This window comes from Pomacea canaliculata, linkage group LG12 (assembly GCF_003073045.1).
Source record: "Pomacea canaliculata isolate SZHN2017 linkage group LG12, ASM307304v1, whole genome shotgun sequence".
Lineage (NCBI taxonomy): Eukaryota > Metazoa > Mollusca > Gastropoda > Architaenioglossa > Ampullariidae > Pomacea > Pomacea canaliculata.
Window position 1 is genome coordinate 5,626,742 of NC_037601.1, and position 16,176 is coordinate 5,642,917.

The 16,176-nt window shown below is 37.9% G+C and overlaps 1 protein-coding gene across 11 annotated transcripts in view; it reads right to left on the minus strand.

Annotated features, from left to right (window-relative positions):
• Positions 1 to 16,176, minus strand: part of LOC112576655 (hydrocephalus-inducing protein-like) — an 87,950-nt gene that overhangs the window by 48,268 nt on the left and 23,506 nt on the right. For 9 of the 11 annotated variants that reach the window (XM_025259265.1, XM_025259273.1, XM_025259269.1 and 6 more), the window contains 18 exons: positions 15,976 to 16,113; positions 15,428 to 15,556; positions 15,003 to 15,137; positions 13,016 to 13,288; positions 12,673 to 12,804; positions 12,201 to 12,380; positions 11,737 to 11,946; positions 11,417 to 11,554; positions 10,246 to 10,335; positions 9,866 to 10,108; positions 7,315 to 7,568; positions 6,563 to 6,836; positions 5,875 to 6,069; positions 5,566 to 5,595; positions 3,332 to 3,478; positions 2,871 to 3,110; positions 1,082 to 1,184; positions 890 to 982 (listed from right to left, as the gene is read on the minus strand). In XM_025259265.1, the coding sequence (XP_025115050.1) occupies positions 890 to 982; positions 1,082 to 1,184; positions 2,871 to 3,110; positions 3,332 to 3,478; positions 5,566 to 5,595; positions 5,875 to 6,069; positions 6,563 to 6,836; positions 7,315 to 7,568; positions 9,866 to 10,108; positions 10,246 to 10,335; positions 11,417 to 11,554; positions 11,737 to 11,946; positions 12,201 to 12,380; positions 12,673 to 12,804; positions 13,016 to 13,288; positions 15,003 to 15,137; positions 15,428 to 15,556; positions 15,976 to 16,113 (3,004 nt within the window). The remainder of the gene's footprint in view (positions 1 to 889; positions 983 to 1,081; positions 1,185 to 2,870; positions 3,111 to 3,331; positions 3,479 to 5,565; positions 5,596 to 5,874; positions 6,070 to 6,562; positions 6,837 to 7,314; positions 7,569 to 9,865; positions 10,109 to 10,245; positions 10,336 to 11,416; positions 11,555 to 11,736; positions 11,947 to 12,200; positions 12,381 to 12,672; positions 12,805 to 13,015; positions 13,289 to 15,002; positions 15,138 to 15,427; positions 15,557 to 15,975; positions 16,114 to 16,176) is intronic. The other 2 variants (XM_025259275.1, XM_025259266.1) reach the window with 1 other exon arrangement.

A 16,176-nucleotide genomic window follows, 5' to 3' on the forward strand; every position in this document is an offset into this window, starting at 1 on the left:
TAAAAATCCTTCCTTCAGCATTATTCCTAACAACAGTCGATGCAATGATAGTTCATCCATAGTCCAACCTCCCCCACCCCTTTTTCAATCTATTGGTTTCTTCCCTACTCATCTTCCTCTATAGACTAGCAATACCCTCAGTTCTTGTAACCAAATTCTTTTGGTTTTCTATGTTTATCTTTTATTAGTCATTGGTTCTGCTGTTTATCCTTTTGTCCTTCGTATGCTGTCCCCATCTCGTTCTTGTCTCTAGTGCAGTGGTTCTTAACTTGGGTTCGATCGAACCCTAGGGGTTCGGTGAGTCGGTCTCAGGTGTTCGGCGGAGCCTCCGCCACGGAATTCAAGACACACCTGCAATTTGTGATGACACTAAAGAAGGGTTCGGTCAATTCGTGATGACACTAAAGAAGGGTTCGGTGAATGTGCATATGAAACTTGTGGGTTCGGTACCTCAAAAAAAGTTAAGAACCACTGCTCTAGTGATAGGAGTACACTCCTTACAAGCTGGAAACGGTCAGGACAAAAACATGGGAAAAGGAGGTGGATGGTTCTGGAACGCTTGACAGAAAATAGAATAAGTAGTGTAGCTTTACAGTGGAGAGGGGCTTTATGATTTTGGAAGTGAGAGTGGAGAGATGGCAGGCCAGCTGCCGAGTGAAACTATGAATAAAATCTACAAGTATGCGGCAATTTCCATCTTTGTTGTGTTATTGTATGACTAGCCCACCCCTACGTAGTCATCAGAGACGGATGTGTTGGTTCCAGTTGTTATGGTGACAGGGATAGTTAGTATGCAGTCATCAGATGAAAAACGGAATTGTCTGGCTGGGATGCAGTGATGTGAAAGACTCAACCAATCTTAAAAGTACACAAAACAGCAGATTTTCACCGTCTTCTTCTTTCTCTTCCAGCTGACGCTGCAGTTCCTCTGCTTTGGCTTCCTCCTTGGCCCGCTCTTCTTCCTCAAGCTTCTTCATTTGCTCTGCACAGTTCATCAGAAACATTAACAACACAAATTTCATAATCCTTGGGAAATGAAGACTGCAGAAAAATAGTGACATGAAATCTACTCAGTACCCACCATCATAGAAGTCCAAAAGCTCATTGGGAAGTTTTTCTGAAGGGACACGGGGAGGAAGAAGGATTGTGCTGTATTCGTCGTAGCCCCTCATCAGTCTTAGTACCTGAGAGAAAGTTTATTCATATAGAATCATAAAATAATTAGTTGCTCTATAACAGGGATGCCCAACCTACGGCCCGCGGGCCATATCCGGCCCGCAAAGCTTCTGCCCACAGTACAGGAAATCGGCAAGTTAGTAATAAAGAAAACCTTAAAAAAAGAAAAGAGAAAAAGGGAAGAATCAAATCAAATCAAATCAAAACAGACTTTATTGTCTGCCCAGGAGACCCAGGGCAGAAATTTGTCTTTGCTCACATACCCATACAGACATTTAACACACAGTTAGGAGTAAAAGTGAGGAGTAAAATAGTGTTGATTGCACCAGTCCATCAAAGCAGTGTATGTTTATCCTAACAACAAACCTTGGGTGACCAAGGGCCTAAAAGCACTGCTGAACAAAAAGAAACATTTGTTCATCACGGGCAGAAGCCCATGACAGAAGATTAGTACATAGAGAGGACCATGATGCTATCCGTTGGGTGGGCAGAGGCTCTACGAGCATACTAGTTAGTCCACTTTCAGTAGTTTGCCGGTGGACCAACGAGTGTCGACGAGATTGAAACAGAGGTCGAGTTAGCTCTCGCCATAAACCCGATGTGTCAGAATGCGGCTCGTGGTTACATCATTATTACATACTTGAAGAAGTATTTATCCCTACGTCGGGGCGTCTCTCAATCTTTCGATGGATTTCATTCTTGATTTTCGTCTTGGGAGGAAACCAGTGTTTGAGAACGAGGGACGCCGCATTCCACAGGGGATCAGTGATCTTTTGATTGGTTAATATTTGAATCAATCGTTAAAGAGATTGAAAATACAGACTCTGAGCTTTCTAGCAAGGTATAAAACAATGGGATTCTGATAAGGAAGCAATACCGAAACAGCGTTTGAATTTCGTCATTTTCCTGTGGACATCAGGACGGATCGCCTTGGGGTACCTCGATTAAAATGCATTTTAAGACAATGTCTCACTTTTATTTTAACAAGAGAACTTCAAATATCCCACTAATTACTACATAATTAATGGTAAGTACAACTTGCTTCTAATAAAAATGGTATCTGTTCTATTTTTTAAAATCTTTTTTGTATTTTTTGCGGTGAAGTGGCCCGTGACACGGCTGTCCGAAATGGATATGGCCCACAGGCCGAAAAAGGTTGGGCATCACTGCTCTATAACATAAAGGTAAAGCATTCCATAACCTGGTCATACTAGGAACAGTGAGCAGTGAACAGTGAGTGATTCACTGTCTAAGCCAAGGCATGTGGAGGAAAAAGCCTTACCCAATCCATCTTCTGCTTTCTACCTTCTTTATTAAATAACGTTCTCATATGTTAGGTGCACAGAGGGGAAGCCTCAAACTAGTAACTGCTTTGAAGTCTACTAACCAGCAGGCTATGGTGCCACTCTTGCTTCTTTTAAACCATTTTCCAATGTTTTAATCCACCTACTTAAACTTTATTCACAAAACACAGTTTAAACATTTTGAAAATCTCAAGCAAATAATCATGCTTGTCTCACGACCTTTGACTGATCATAATGAATGTAGAAGTAATGTAAGCAAAATAAAAACCCAGACTCCCTTCCCTTAAAAAAGAAAAAGACACAACTAAAACAACAGAACTAAAAACAGCTCCATTGTGAAAACCAGACAGTCGGTGTTTGAAAGTCAATGACGCTTGGTTTAAATCCTACCTTCTCTTCTTCCAGATACTGCTGGTCAAACTCCAAGCTGTAGAACTCAATAGGAAAGTTGCAAGGGTTGCAGATGACAACCTCTTGCTCAACTCCATTGCTGTGTGGCAGAATGGGCCCAAACTCCACCAGCTGGTGATCAAACTCAAGACGAGGTTCAAGGCCTTGACCTCTACAAAGCAGCAAGAGACGCTGACTGCTTTGAGCAATTCTGATTGGAATGCGCTGCTCATAAAATATCTGCAAAGTTACAAATGAACATTCATGAATAATTCTAGTCTAAAACATAGTCTTTTCTCCAACAATAAATGTATGCTAAATATTCTGTCTAAAAGTGCTGACAGTAACAATTCATATGCAATACCGGTGAACAATATTATGACAGATGTATGAAGGGTGACAATCACATTGACAACAAATAATAAGAAAAATGTCCTGTACTTCATTTATGCACAACTGACCTCCTCTGTGGGCATGAACTTGATCTGGACATTGACTCGCTGACCTGGCATGAGACTCCCACTTGCTGGAAGCACTTCAAAATGGGGAGGTTTCTTTTTCTCTTGGCGCAGTTTACGGCGAAGGTACAAAGGAACAAACCGCTGGGACTAGTACAAATATGGTAGGGCAAAACATGAGAAATTTCGTTTTAAAAGCACAGTACTAATAAAGGTCTCATAAAGAAATGTAAATATTGATAAAACTGAGGGGGAGAGTTGCAAATGGTATTGAATGTACAATATATGCAGTATTCTAGATTGTTGCTTTGTGCTTCTTACACATAAGACAATGAATAATACAGTACAAGGAGAATATATTTTAAGATATATGAGATTCACTAATATCCATTTCAACATTCTTATCTATATCAGTCACTAAAATGTGATGAGTTGAGATATTTGCCATTCTTTAGCTTTTTGCTTTTCAGTTGTAAATTTTTTTAGCTTTTTGTATTTTGTCAACAGACTGGAGTAAAACATCTACCATTGTTGGCTAAGCTATGGCTGAGTATATGTGCATGCTTGACTGTAGTATGGCATCTAAACTCTGGTAAAACAACAGTAGAGGGTTTACATTCTCATGCCAATGTCATTAACAGGACAACATGCAAGAAAATAACAAAAAAAGTTGTTTAAGATGCAAACAAGAGCAACAGATTAGCTTTCAACTCCAAAGGGAATTTTTCCAACAGTTTATGAATACTCAAACTTGTCAAAGGGTCAATCTTGTGCGCAGTTTTATTAATGCAAAGTACTTGTATACCTAGATGAGATGGAAATAGTGTTACTGTGCTTGCACCACAGTGACCACAGCAAGGGAAACCAGTTCAGAAGGTAAACTTTCACAAGATTCTTGTCATTCTGATCAACTGAAAGTCTGTAAGCTTCCCATTGTCATTGCAATTTCACATTGATCAAAGGATCTTTCATTGATGACGAAATAACTATGCTGTATATGGATGCCACACATACCCTTAGCTCTTCAGCAGAGCGATGTGTACATATGTTGTACAGAATATTCAATAACTTTTTACACAAGCATGCGCAATGCAACCACCCTCGACAGTGCTTTGTTGAACCACTTGCAAACTAAGTGTCATTCCTTAACTATCATAGCACTGCATAAAAATATAATTACATAATCAAACAATGGCGTATTTCTTAAGATGTCAGTGGGTGATGTTGGTTTTTATACTTTGCTGCTCTCAGGTAAACATCAGACCACAAAGCCTATACATTTTTTGAAAGGAGAAAACTTGAACTTCACAATAAAAGTAATGAAAATTACCTACTTTCACTCTGGTAGCAGCAATAATACAAGAAAATTCACAGTTTACTATTATTGGGTCATTTGAGCAGAGCCACATTTGTGGCCCATTTTGCTCCGCCAGCAAAGCCACAATCGTAGCCCACCATGTAAAGGGGGTTAACAAGTCAAAAAGATAACAGTAATAATAAAGATGATCTATATAGTGCTTTTCCCCATCATCAAAGGCAGGTTCAAAGTGCTGTACAAAAAGAAAACATACAGCTGGCCTCAAAAGCAAAGAGTTGATTGTGAGCCCCGTTAGTATTGCTACTTGTGTCAAAAATATAGTAGGAATGCCATCAGTATACTTGCAATATACAGCTTTGTTGAACCTTCATAGCCAACAGTATAGTCACAGATTATAGAGGTCAAAAGTGACAATTCTCTGAGAATTAAAGGATAATAAAGGCGAAGGCAAAAGACAGTGATGAAAAAAGAGAGAAGTCAATGAGAATTATGACCATCCTTCAGCTGAACATAATACTAAAATAAATTCTTGATGGTGTAAGAGATTGCTGCAAATTCTTTAGGATTTTCATCTGTCTGCAGACTAGACAGCTGATTTCATATTCTGAAAATTCTACTTGTTTTACAAAAGTCACTGGATTTACTTTAATTCTTCTGTACTGTGTGGATTGGTCAGGGAGGAAAAGTGGATATCTGAAAATTTTTAATTTAAATTATAATTTTGATTGGACCCTCTGTCATTTACAGATTATTTTTTTCAGTGATGTTTTAAAAGTATGAATTTCATGCATTCACAGGAGATTTCTCAAACATCAAGGTCATGCTCAATGTTAAATATATCCCAAATGATGCAGGTCCATCGTGTACTCGCTATCATATAAAAAGAAAACTGAAATTGAAATGCTTCTTCATCACTTACATGTTCATGCATTCTCCTTTCTTGCTCTAGCTAAATAATGGAACAACACACCATCAAGACACATCTGTGATTTCAAATTGTGCACAAAAACATTGTCACATTATAAATTTGTATCCCTTCATCACAAAAAAACTGATCAGAACAATTTTACTAAATTTGTGCTGATCATATATATATATCAATATATATCTACTCTTTTATTTCACAAAAAATCTTGTGTGCTGAACTAGTGATTTTTGCTCTGCTGCTAATTCCCCATTTAATGTTACATAACTTCGTATGAAAGTTTTACAAGTCCTTTGGGCTTACCTTGGCCTTGTATTCTTCTTCAAGGCCAGAGAACCAGTCACATCTCACTTGCTGGTGGTTATGAAACTGAACGGTGATCACTTTACACTCTCCACACTTCACCTCCTGGAACTCCAGAACGTCGTCAGAGACCTCCATGTCAGGCATGGTCACAATGCCCCGCAGTCTTAGCCCTACTTGGGGTCCGTTCACAATCTGCAGACAACAGCTTAAGTTCTTTTACCAGTCTGCAATCAGGTATCTAAAGCAGTGAATACTTACAACCACTGAGAAAAATGATGAGATATATTAAAATAAAACAGGTAATAAAATATGTTATTTCAGTTTCTAAATTATAAGATTTTCATTACGTTTTAATATGTTATGTCTTCATGGACCAATGTTATTTAACCAAACAGCTCTGACATAAAAAAAAAGTTTCTTTTCAAGCAGACAAATATCTTACTGCTCCTCTCTCAGCAAAAGTTTTCATTTATATTTCTGCTGAGTGATGATAGATAACTTTTATCATAATTGTGTGTCAGATCATGAGCACATTAATAAACAATAATTTACACCCACATATTTTCATTAAAGTATACATCTTTTGGAATGTAAATATTACATGTGATCTTCACCCACAGGAATGTTTTATCCTAAATGTAGATACTTAAAGTGTACACACACATGCACACAAGTGTGCCCTTACATTAATAAAAACCACTGTCTCAACAGGTCCCAGCTGTAAATTTGCTGCACGGGGGTCAAAAGTCACCACAAAGTCTACAGTTTCATTGTCAGGTGCTCCTGGAAGATTGCGAACTCGGTCAAGCTCTACAATAAAGCCCATACTGTGAATATTTCCACGTTCTATCTTAAAGGACACTGGAAACCAGCCTGTGTTTGTGGCACGCACAACATGAGTCTGCTGTGTTCCTAGAACCACATAGCCAAAATCAAGGAGGTATTCTGGAAGCTTGGGTCTGCAAAAAAATGAAAACAATTGGGAGAAGAAACAGTTAATACAAATCATAGATTTTACTTTAATGTGTGAAAATAGTACACACTCACTGAAAATATCTTTGAAACCCATAAGAAAACAACATTCAAACTGCAAAATATTTTGTGTCAACTAAAGGAAATGGATAAATTCAGTCTGATGTTAATATTCAACTGCAATTAGGACATAAAAGAGGTGGAAGTTAAATGTAATGGTAACAGCAGTCTGTAAGATGAAGTAGATTTGTGTCCAATGCACATTCTGATGGGGACTGACAGCTAACCTGTTCTTACTGCATTCATTAGGTCAGAAAAGGAAAGAAAAGAGGAACTGTAAAATTCATCTTTCAGCTCATCAAAACAGTTCATGGCCTTCATACTTCTACTGCTCTGTCTCACTCTCACTCACTTTCACTAACTTATTCATCATACCTAAGCTTGTGACTAACTTATGCATCATACCTGAGCCTTTTACGGCGAAGATGATGTGACTGGGAGAATTCACCAGATTCTTCAGCAGGGGGAGTTGGCATAGTAGACATAGTCCTGGCACTTGCACTGAAATTGGGATTGTTGTTCAGGTCAGGAGGGTGGAGATCAAACGGCGGCAGTGATTGCGGTAAAGTCATGATTTGCATCTGAAGGGCAAAGTCTCTTACAGCCAGCCTCTCAATCTCCATTTGGATTTCCAACTCGGTTGGTGCATTTTGTGGTGGCTTTAGTAAACACCCAATTAGATAATTATTAGCATTCAGAATACAGTCCTTATTAGGTAAATCTGTTGTTAAGTAAGCAGTGACAGACAGTATAGTCTGATGGAAGAAAAGTGTAAACGCTTTTTTATCACGTTAATTACTTAGCAAAAATATCTCACAGAACATTTTGATGATGCCAACTGAATAATTAAGGTAAAAATATACTCCCCTAACCTTTTGGTTGTTGGGGAATGACTATAAAGGATTGCTAGTACTTGAATGTGAAATAGCTTCCCTACACGGTCTAGTCAGAATCTTTGTGGTCGAACAATTGTTTTCTCAAAACTATGTTCATTTCTCCATTGCAAAGCAAGAATACTTTGAGGATCTTTTACAAGAAAATTGATTAATATTTTCTAGATGTAACCAACATATCAGTCCCTGATGGCTATGTAGGGGTGGGCTAGTACAAGAACACATCCAAGATCAAAATTGCTGCACACTGTAGATTTTATTCATAGTTTCACTCTGCGGCTGGCCTGCTGTCTCTCCACTCTCACTTCCAAACCAAAAAAGCCTTCCTCAACTGTAAAGCTACCATATTTATTCTACCTCCTGTTGAACGTTCCAGAACCATCTACCCCCTTTTCCCACGGCCCCATCACGTCACTACCGTGTCCTGTCTGGTCATGGTCTCCCCAAGTAGCTCAGGCAACTTCGTAACAATAGGTCCAGTTGCCAGTAGCTGCGGGTGGGCATTTCAAGGCCGGCTATTACACATGCAGCCGTTGTGAAAAAGGGACAGTCCTGGGAGCTGTCGACCCCTACCCTCTACAAAGACATAACTTAGTGCACTACTAGGGTTCTACTTAGAAAACCAATTTTATACTTGAAAGCAGCAAACACCTGGTGGGTACCATATGATTGTGTGTAAGATGAGAGAGCAGAGAAAGGTAGAAAAGGGCAATGACCAATGGAGGTACCAGTGTATAGCTTAGTGGGGAAGGGTAGTGGTACATTTCTCAGGGAAAATTAAATCAACTCTGCAGGGCAGCACAAAGAAGGGCAGGGAAAAGGATAGCTTTAACTTTAAAGCATAAACCTCAGGACACTGCAGAAATCTCACTTTTCTGACTGGCTGTATAGCTGGTGGAGGTCTATCTCATGGAGATGGTAAAGCTTGTTGCTTGATTCTACCTTGTACTTGTTTAAGCACGTGGAGTTATTATTCTTGCAAAGTTGTTACAGGACTAGCAGAAAATATATAAACTGAACTGTGCTAATGTTTTGGTGAACTGGGCTATGGTGTGAAAACATCTGTGAATAGTGTTTTGTAAAAATATTTAATGTGGACTAGACTGTGTGAAGAAGAAATACATATGTAGATTAGACTGTGTTCAAAAAGAAAAAAGTGTGAAGAAATCAAGATTCAACAGTAGATACTGTCCTACAACTCAAATGTCATGAGAGAGTTTGAAAGATAGATTTGTAAAGATAAGTCTGCATAATTGTTATGCACTTAACTATATATTGCTGTATATATTTTTAAACACCTTTTTCAATTCAATTGTTGGCCACTTCCTTTTAATTACCTTACTACTATTGCTCTTAATCTTCTTTGGAGCCATGATTGAGGGCTACATTATTAAAATAAAAAACAAAAGTCACTATATAAATAAGAAGGATGCGCACAGATAAAGATAACGAATGACCGATTGTAACTGTGTCTCAAGCACGAATGATGCTTGGTCTGAAATGCTGGTCGGTCACGTGTGGGTGACGTGGCTGTTTGGTATCCGAATTTTGTTTGGTATCCAGTGCAAATTTTAAACAAAATTTTGGGTTGTTATCCGAAATGTTCACTATCAAAAGCATTTGCTAGCCAAGGTTCCACTGTACTAACATATTTCTTCGCAGTGTAACCCATTCTGTGGTGGATTTATAGATGAAGGTTTTAGAAACTGAGCTAGCTAATGATATCTAAAGTACTTAAATGTCCTTTAACCTGTCTGTTAACTTTTTTTACAAGTGAATTTGAAAGTATTTTAAGGACTAATTCAGTATTTTTTTGTGATAAAAGACTTTTTCTAACTAGGACATCTCCTCATTAACTACTGTCAGGATATGTTTAATACTTATACTATTCTGTTTTATACTAATCTGAAAATATGATACAAAATATAATAAACAGTTTTGATTCTCAGATGTCTACTACTGTGACCTCAGGAAAAAGTACACAGAACTATATGAACTAGTCAACTTGAAAAATACTTTGACCAAAACTGAACACTTCCCTTCCTCTCCAGCAACTAACTCACCATGGAAACGAACTCCGAGTTGCTTTGGATTCTGTCTGTAGAACTGCAAGGGAAAAATTCCTCAAGATCATGAAGAGACTTGCTACCTGTCAGTAGGTCTTTGGTGCACAAATTTGCCCGTGCTTCTTTAGCTAGAGAGTCATAGTATCCTTCCGCATCTGTATATCGGGGAAGGTCTAGAGAAACCCTTGGAAACACACCTTCCCCACTGATGCTGATCACATCTGGCTCAAAGTGAGCAACCTACAGGAAAAAAACACAAAAACCACAATGCAGGTATGACTTAGTTCATCCATCTTGAAGGGTGATTAACAGAAAAAAACTAAGAAATCTTTCATTCTACATGTAAACAGAGAATACAATTTGTTTTTCTTTTTAACCTGGATGGCAAAGGTCTTGTGAAAACACTCTGGTACTCCAGGCAAGAAATGCACTTCCAGCTTCTGTTCTCCAAAAGGACCAATCTTGCCCTAAAAACAGGACAAAAACTATTTATAATTATGTTGCTCGTATTCACACCATTTTGTTTACACACCCATCATGCAAGTTATGAATCCTGCCTTACAGATAATTGATATAATGGACTCACATTATTAATACTCTGAAATGATTTACAGGTCAATATTTCACTACAACAGACCATGTTTCCACCCACTTTGAACTGTTAGTCAAAACTAATGCATCAGTACTAAATATGTCTACACCAAGCCTCCATGACTGGGAAAGATCTTGAGATACAGTTGCCTTTGTTTATTCTCCACCAACATTTACCTTTCCTTGCAAATGATTTTTGACAGGGTCAGCCTCTTTGCCATGATATAGCCATATAGCTATAACAGCTGACTTAGTATAAACACCAATTCACTCTTCCAGCCCCTCCTCCCAACTTCTCAAATAGTGCTGGGAAGTGTTGACATTAAAACATTACATAAACCATGGACCCAAATGAAAAAGAAATGGGAAAAAGCAGAGAAAGCATTGGAGAATCTGCCCCAGGTGAGAAGCATATTGCAGGAAGGAATGATCAAAGTAATCAGAAGTCTTGAAAGAATGTGCACAACACAAAAACCAAATTAAGAAACTTTCAAAGGCACTTGATGCTGCTCACTGGCTGACTGCAAGTGTTGTGTAAAATACTTTTTAAAGCTTTTTCAAACAGGAACTTGCTAAATAGATTTTATACATCATTTAAAGGTTTTATTTTTAAAAGGATAGCTACATCACATATATTAGGTATAAAATGATCTAAGGGTTTCACACTTACCTTCATTTACAAACTTTTGATTTTGAAACTTTTCGAAACACATTATGGTTTTAAATAAAATGATGTGTGTACTGAAATATTCTTTAAGCCCCAAGAAAGACAAAGATAACTGTGTTCATCTTCAGAAGACACTTAGATACCACCATTGTTTAAAAACAAATCAATGCTACAGACAAGACCAGATGAATGACAACTAGTCATGCCATGCTTGTGGTGTCACTCAAATTACACTGGTCTCACACTAATGATTTTGGAATGTGAGAGGAATATTATCATAAATTACTTACAGAGGCTGGGACTAGAATAGGGCATCCAGGCTTCGGCCGGGATTGCATGCTAGGATCCATATTGAGGGCACGGTATTCAAATGCCACCTTGCCAGAGTTGATCAGCACCAACTCAGCAACAGCAACTGTGTCATACATCTGCCAACACATTATCCAAAAACTCTCAGCTGTGTGTTTTTGACTCTAATTTCTTCATGTTTGTGATACCTTGGTTGTTTTATTTTTTCTACAAGATTTTACATATAAGACAGCTTTATATCATCACCAGTATAAATGACTATAAATCTTGTAGTATTTATTTTCAATTGCATGTCTCTTACCTGTTTGCCAAAGTTGATCTCTTTATGGTCAAAATGGTACTCCACTTGACCAGCCTCTCCTGTGATAGTCAGTTCATAGGTGGGGCCACCTTCTACTTCACAAACAGCCTTAACCTCTCCCCAAATATCAGCATGACCAAAAAAGGTAAAAGTAACCTGCTCAGTTTCTCCTGGTTCCAATATACCATATAATGGCAGGATATCAAACACCTACAAAAAAATAAACAAACAAAGTTGATAGTTCTTTCAAACAATGTTGGATTTGTGGAAATAAAAATTTCTGTGCTGTCAATTAATAATTATGCAGTTTGAAATGGATGCTTTGCGATTATTTTATTTTCTCAAAGGAAAGAGTATAAAGTATTTAGTTATCAGTTAACAGGTATCATGTGCTGTTTGTTTCATCTAGTGTGAGAGTAAGCAAGTTAGTGAGAAAGAGTGTCTGGTGCATTTTTGCTTCTAACCTCTTCCACACTTGCAAGTGGTGTCTCTTCTACTTCCTGTTCCAGAAGTGCTGAGAGGATGCAGTTACTGCGCAGTGCTTCCTCCTCCTCCACCCGTAGAGACAATCGGCTGCCCAGTAGCAGGCGCTCCATTATCAGCTGGTCCTCATCCTTCTCTGCCTGGCTCTGTTCCAGCTGGCCCTGAGCAACATTTATATACACATGCACTTGTTGTGTGTGTGTGTGTGGTGAGATGTGCATCCAAAAATGTATGCAGGCTTTTAAACACGTTATCACCTATGGGTGTGCATAAACAGTTTATGCTTGAAGCTACAGGAAAACCACATTTGCTCCATCAAGAACTTTCTTTCTTCCATTTAAGAAGGAGTCTTCAGCACCCTCAGCAACTGTTTCCAGCTACCACAAAGTTAAGTAAGCCCATGGCAAACTGGCTGATGAATAAGTGTGCATAACTTTGAGTTTCAGTACATACCTTTTCAGGTGTATCAATATCCTCAGGTACTGCTAGTGGCATTTCATTTTTCTGGCTTTCATCAGAATCGTCTGAATTCTCTGATTCCTCACCCTCCTTATTATCATCTGTGTATTCATCTTCATCACTCCCCTCAAAGATCAGAGAAATATTCTGTCATCTACTATCAGTTCAAGCTCAAAAATGTATTTCACCCAAACCAGCATGATTAAATAAAAACAACACCTCCTTTCAAGTGCAATGCATTTTTCTTGTATTTTGAGATGTAAACAATTTTTAAATGAGATAAATTCAGTAAAAGAAAGTTTAAAAAAGACAAATCTGACTTTTTTTCCTCTCTCACCTCTCTGAGTAGAGATAGCTTCCTCTCATCAAAGGTCTGTTTCCTTAAAGATTCGTAAGAGGTCTGATTGTCTTCTTCCCCTTCTTCTTCCAGTTTTATCCTGAATGAATCACCTGACTCTTCCTCTTCCTCATCAAAAGTCGACTGCAAAGCTTCAATTTCCTCTTCAATTGCTCTGACACTTTCTTTTTTGATGAGTAATGGCCGGGGACGTGCAATGCGTTTCACTTTGGTAGGCACATTGCCCACCAGATAGGACCATTTGTATTTCACCTGAAAGAAACTCAAAAATCTCAAAAACTTCTTCACATGTGAAACAGTCATGTAGGTAAATAGAGAATGCAGCTTTATATTTGCATCTAACACACATTTTCAGACTCTGGATCTTTTTTTCAACTGAACAATTGTACAGAAATAATTCATAATACCTTTATTTCAATGAAGCAGTATATATAAAGGACAGAAGAACAAACAAACAACATATAAACAATAGAAGGACAACAGTACTGATAATGAATAAAAGACAAATACAGAAAATGCAAAGAGGAACCAAGTAACAAGGACTGAAAGTATCTGGATTTTGCAAAGGAAGACCAGTATGGAAGTAGCAATAAGTGGAAAAGAGGTGAAGGGTGTGAAAAAGGACCAGCATTTTATCGACTGTTGTTAGGAGAATTACTTCCGGAAGAGATGCATTTTCAGTGCGAATTTAAAGGATTAAGTAACGGGTAGGATGCGGATAAGAAAATGGAGAGTGTTCCATTGTTTTGCTTCACAATAACTAAAAATCCTGTAACCATATGTTGTTCTGATGGAATAGAAAGAAGACAATCAAATGAGGAGCAGAGTTGTCTGGCTGGTACATAAGGGAAGAAAAGTTCAGAGAAAGAGTAGGGGCAAGAGCCTGCATAGAAATCAAAATATAGCACAGACTGTGAAAGTGGATAGGTAGTCAATGCCGAAAACAATACAGACTGAGCATTGAAACGCCCACCATGGAAGTGAGTGTTCAGTTGTTGTGTGGGGAAAACTAGGCTAAACTCCTATTCTCATAAGATCATGTCGATTTTGTTGATCATGTTTCCAGCTGATGTTACAGGTCATGATGTTAACTGATTCACTTTGATTGCGCCGAGGGCTGCCATGGAATGGGTGGCATTTTTTCTTCTCAGAATTCTTACGATGGCTGTGAATGTTCAAAGTACTAAGCATGCTGTGGAAGGGAATGTTCAAATGATGTGTTGGGGAAACAGGATCCAGCAGAGAGTTGACAACACACAGTAAAGCTTTGGAAGTACTGAAGTCAGTTTCAGAGCTAGGTAAAGAGGGATATGGAGCAGAGCAGGTGGTGGATTTTTTCAGTGAACGCTGTTTACAATGACCAAAATGGTAGTGGTGGATTCAAATCTGTTGTCTCGATGGGGTGTCAGCATTTACAGAATCAAAGTAAAGGGAAAATTTCCTCATAGTGTCAACTAAATAGGCTACAAGTTTAAGAGTAGCAACGGAAGTCACTAACTGAGCCATCATGTAGACAAATTGTATAGTCATTATTCAACATTGTAGACAAAAGTTTTGGTGAAATGAGATTTGGATTATTTTAAAAATGAGAACTATTTAGAGAATGAAATGCAGGGAGATTACACAAAAATGTAAAGCAAAACAAACATGAAAATAGATATTAGAGGAGGATTTAAAGTGAGGAAGTTTTACAAAATAGAAAACTGAATGAGCAATAAGAATTATAGATCTAAAATCTATATAATGGTGGAGAATGTAACCATTAAAAAATATCTGCAACAAACTGAAAGCAAGGCAATTACAAGCTGTAAAACAATAACAAAGGAAAGCATAAGAGAAAAAAAATGCAACATATAATAAAAAACCCTATGGTATAAATAAATGAGAATTTACTAAAAATAGAAAAGTAGCAGGAGAACAAAGCAACTTAGACTGTCAGGAGCAGCCTCATTTCTGAACATCCCACCTGCATAGGGCTGTTGTTGGTGATGTTCACATAACGGGTCACTTCAGTATCATTCAGGATGCAGCCAAAGTGTAGAGTAGTTTTCTCAAACTCAAGATTGGGAAAGTATACTTCCCCACGAAGTGATACATAATCCTTTGATGAAAGAAAGTAAAACATAAAAGTGAAATTATATAGTGCCTAAGTTCTGCCTATTGTTGTGATTATCAAATTTCTACTAATGAGACTTTGGTTATTAACAATGACAGAGGTATGTTTACATATAATTGATAATAAAATAAATTAGTTCAGGGACTTTTCCAAAAGTTGGTTTCTCTTTGTGTTGCATACCTGAGTAAAAGATGACTACTAGGACTTTTAAAAAAAAAAAATATCTTCAATTTTGTAGCCTCCTGTTGAACTGTCAAATGACAAAGTAAACTCACAATGTGTGGGTGTTCCTTGTATGCCACATGTAACACCTCATCAATGATCCGAATGTGTAGATCCTCCTTGTAGGCTGGATCAAACTGGATTGTCAGCAACTGCTTTTGTTGGCATTCCAAGCAAGTTTCCTGCCACAAGTAATGGTCACATAAAGCAACATCAGTAAAGAGTAATTATTAACTGCAACCTACTCCACTACACCCTCTAAATCCAAAATATAACTTATACACTTCACCTTTTTCATTCAGCAGCAATTATGTATTTTATTTTTGTAATTTAAATGTTGTCAGAGTCTTTACAACAAAAAAGCCTACGGCATTTAACTCTTTCCATATGTTTTGCTCCTACAGAAATGAATGCCTTGCTAAACACAGCGGTATCAATTATGGTTGTCCTCATTGTAGGGTTATAGGTGTACATATTTTAATCCAATGTACTTTCGTGCCATCACTAGTGATCTAGGGTTCTTTTTCCTCATGTTGTGAATGAGTTAAGCAGCTCACATTCTTCAATTCCATCCGCTTTGTGTCTACACAGAGTTACTTACCATCTCCTGTACTGTCTCTCCAGTAGAAAGGAGAATGCTGAAGGGGTAGTTGAGAGTCAGCAAGATGGTCAGAGGAAGTGATGACATATTGCTGATCTCCAGACTGCGAGTTAAAATCTCAAGAGTGTCTTTTACAGACTGTAACAGAATTGTCACAAAAATACACAATTTATCTTATTTGATTTTCTCTGGTAAGGGCCA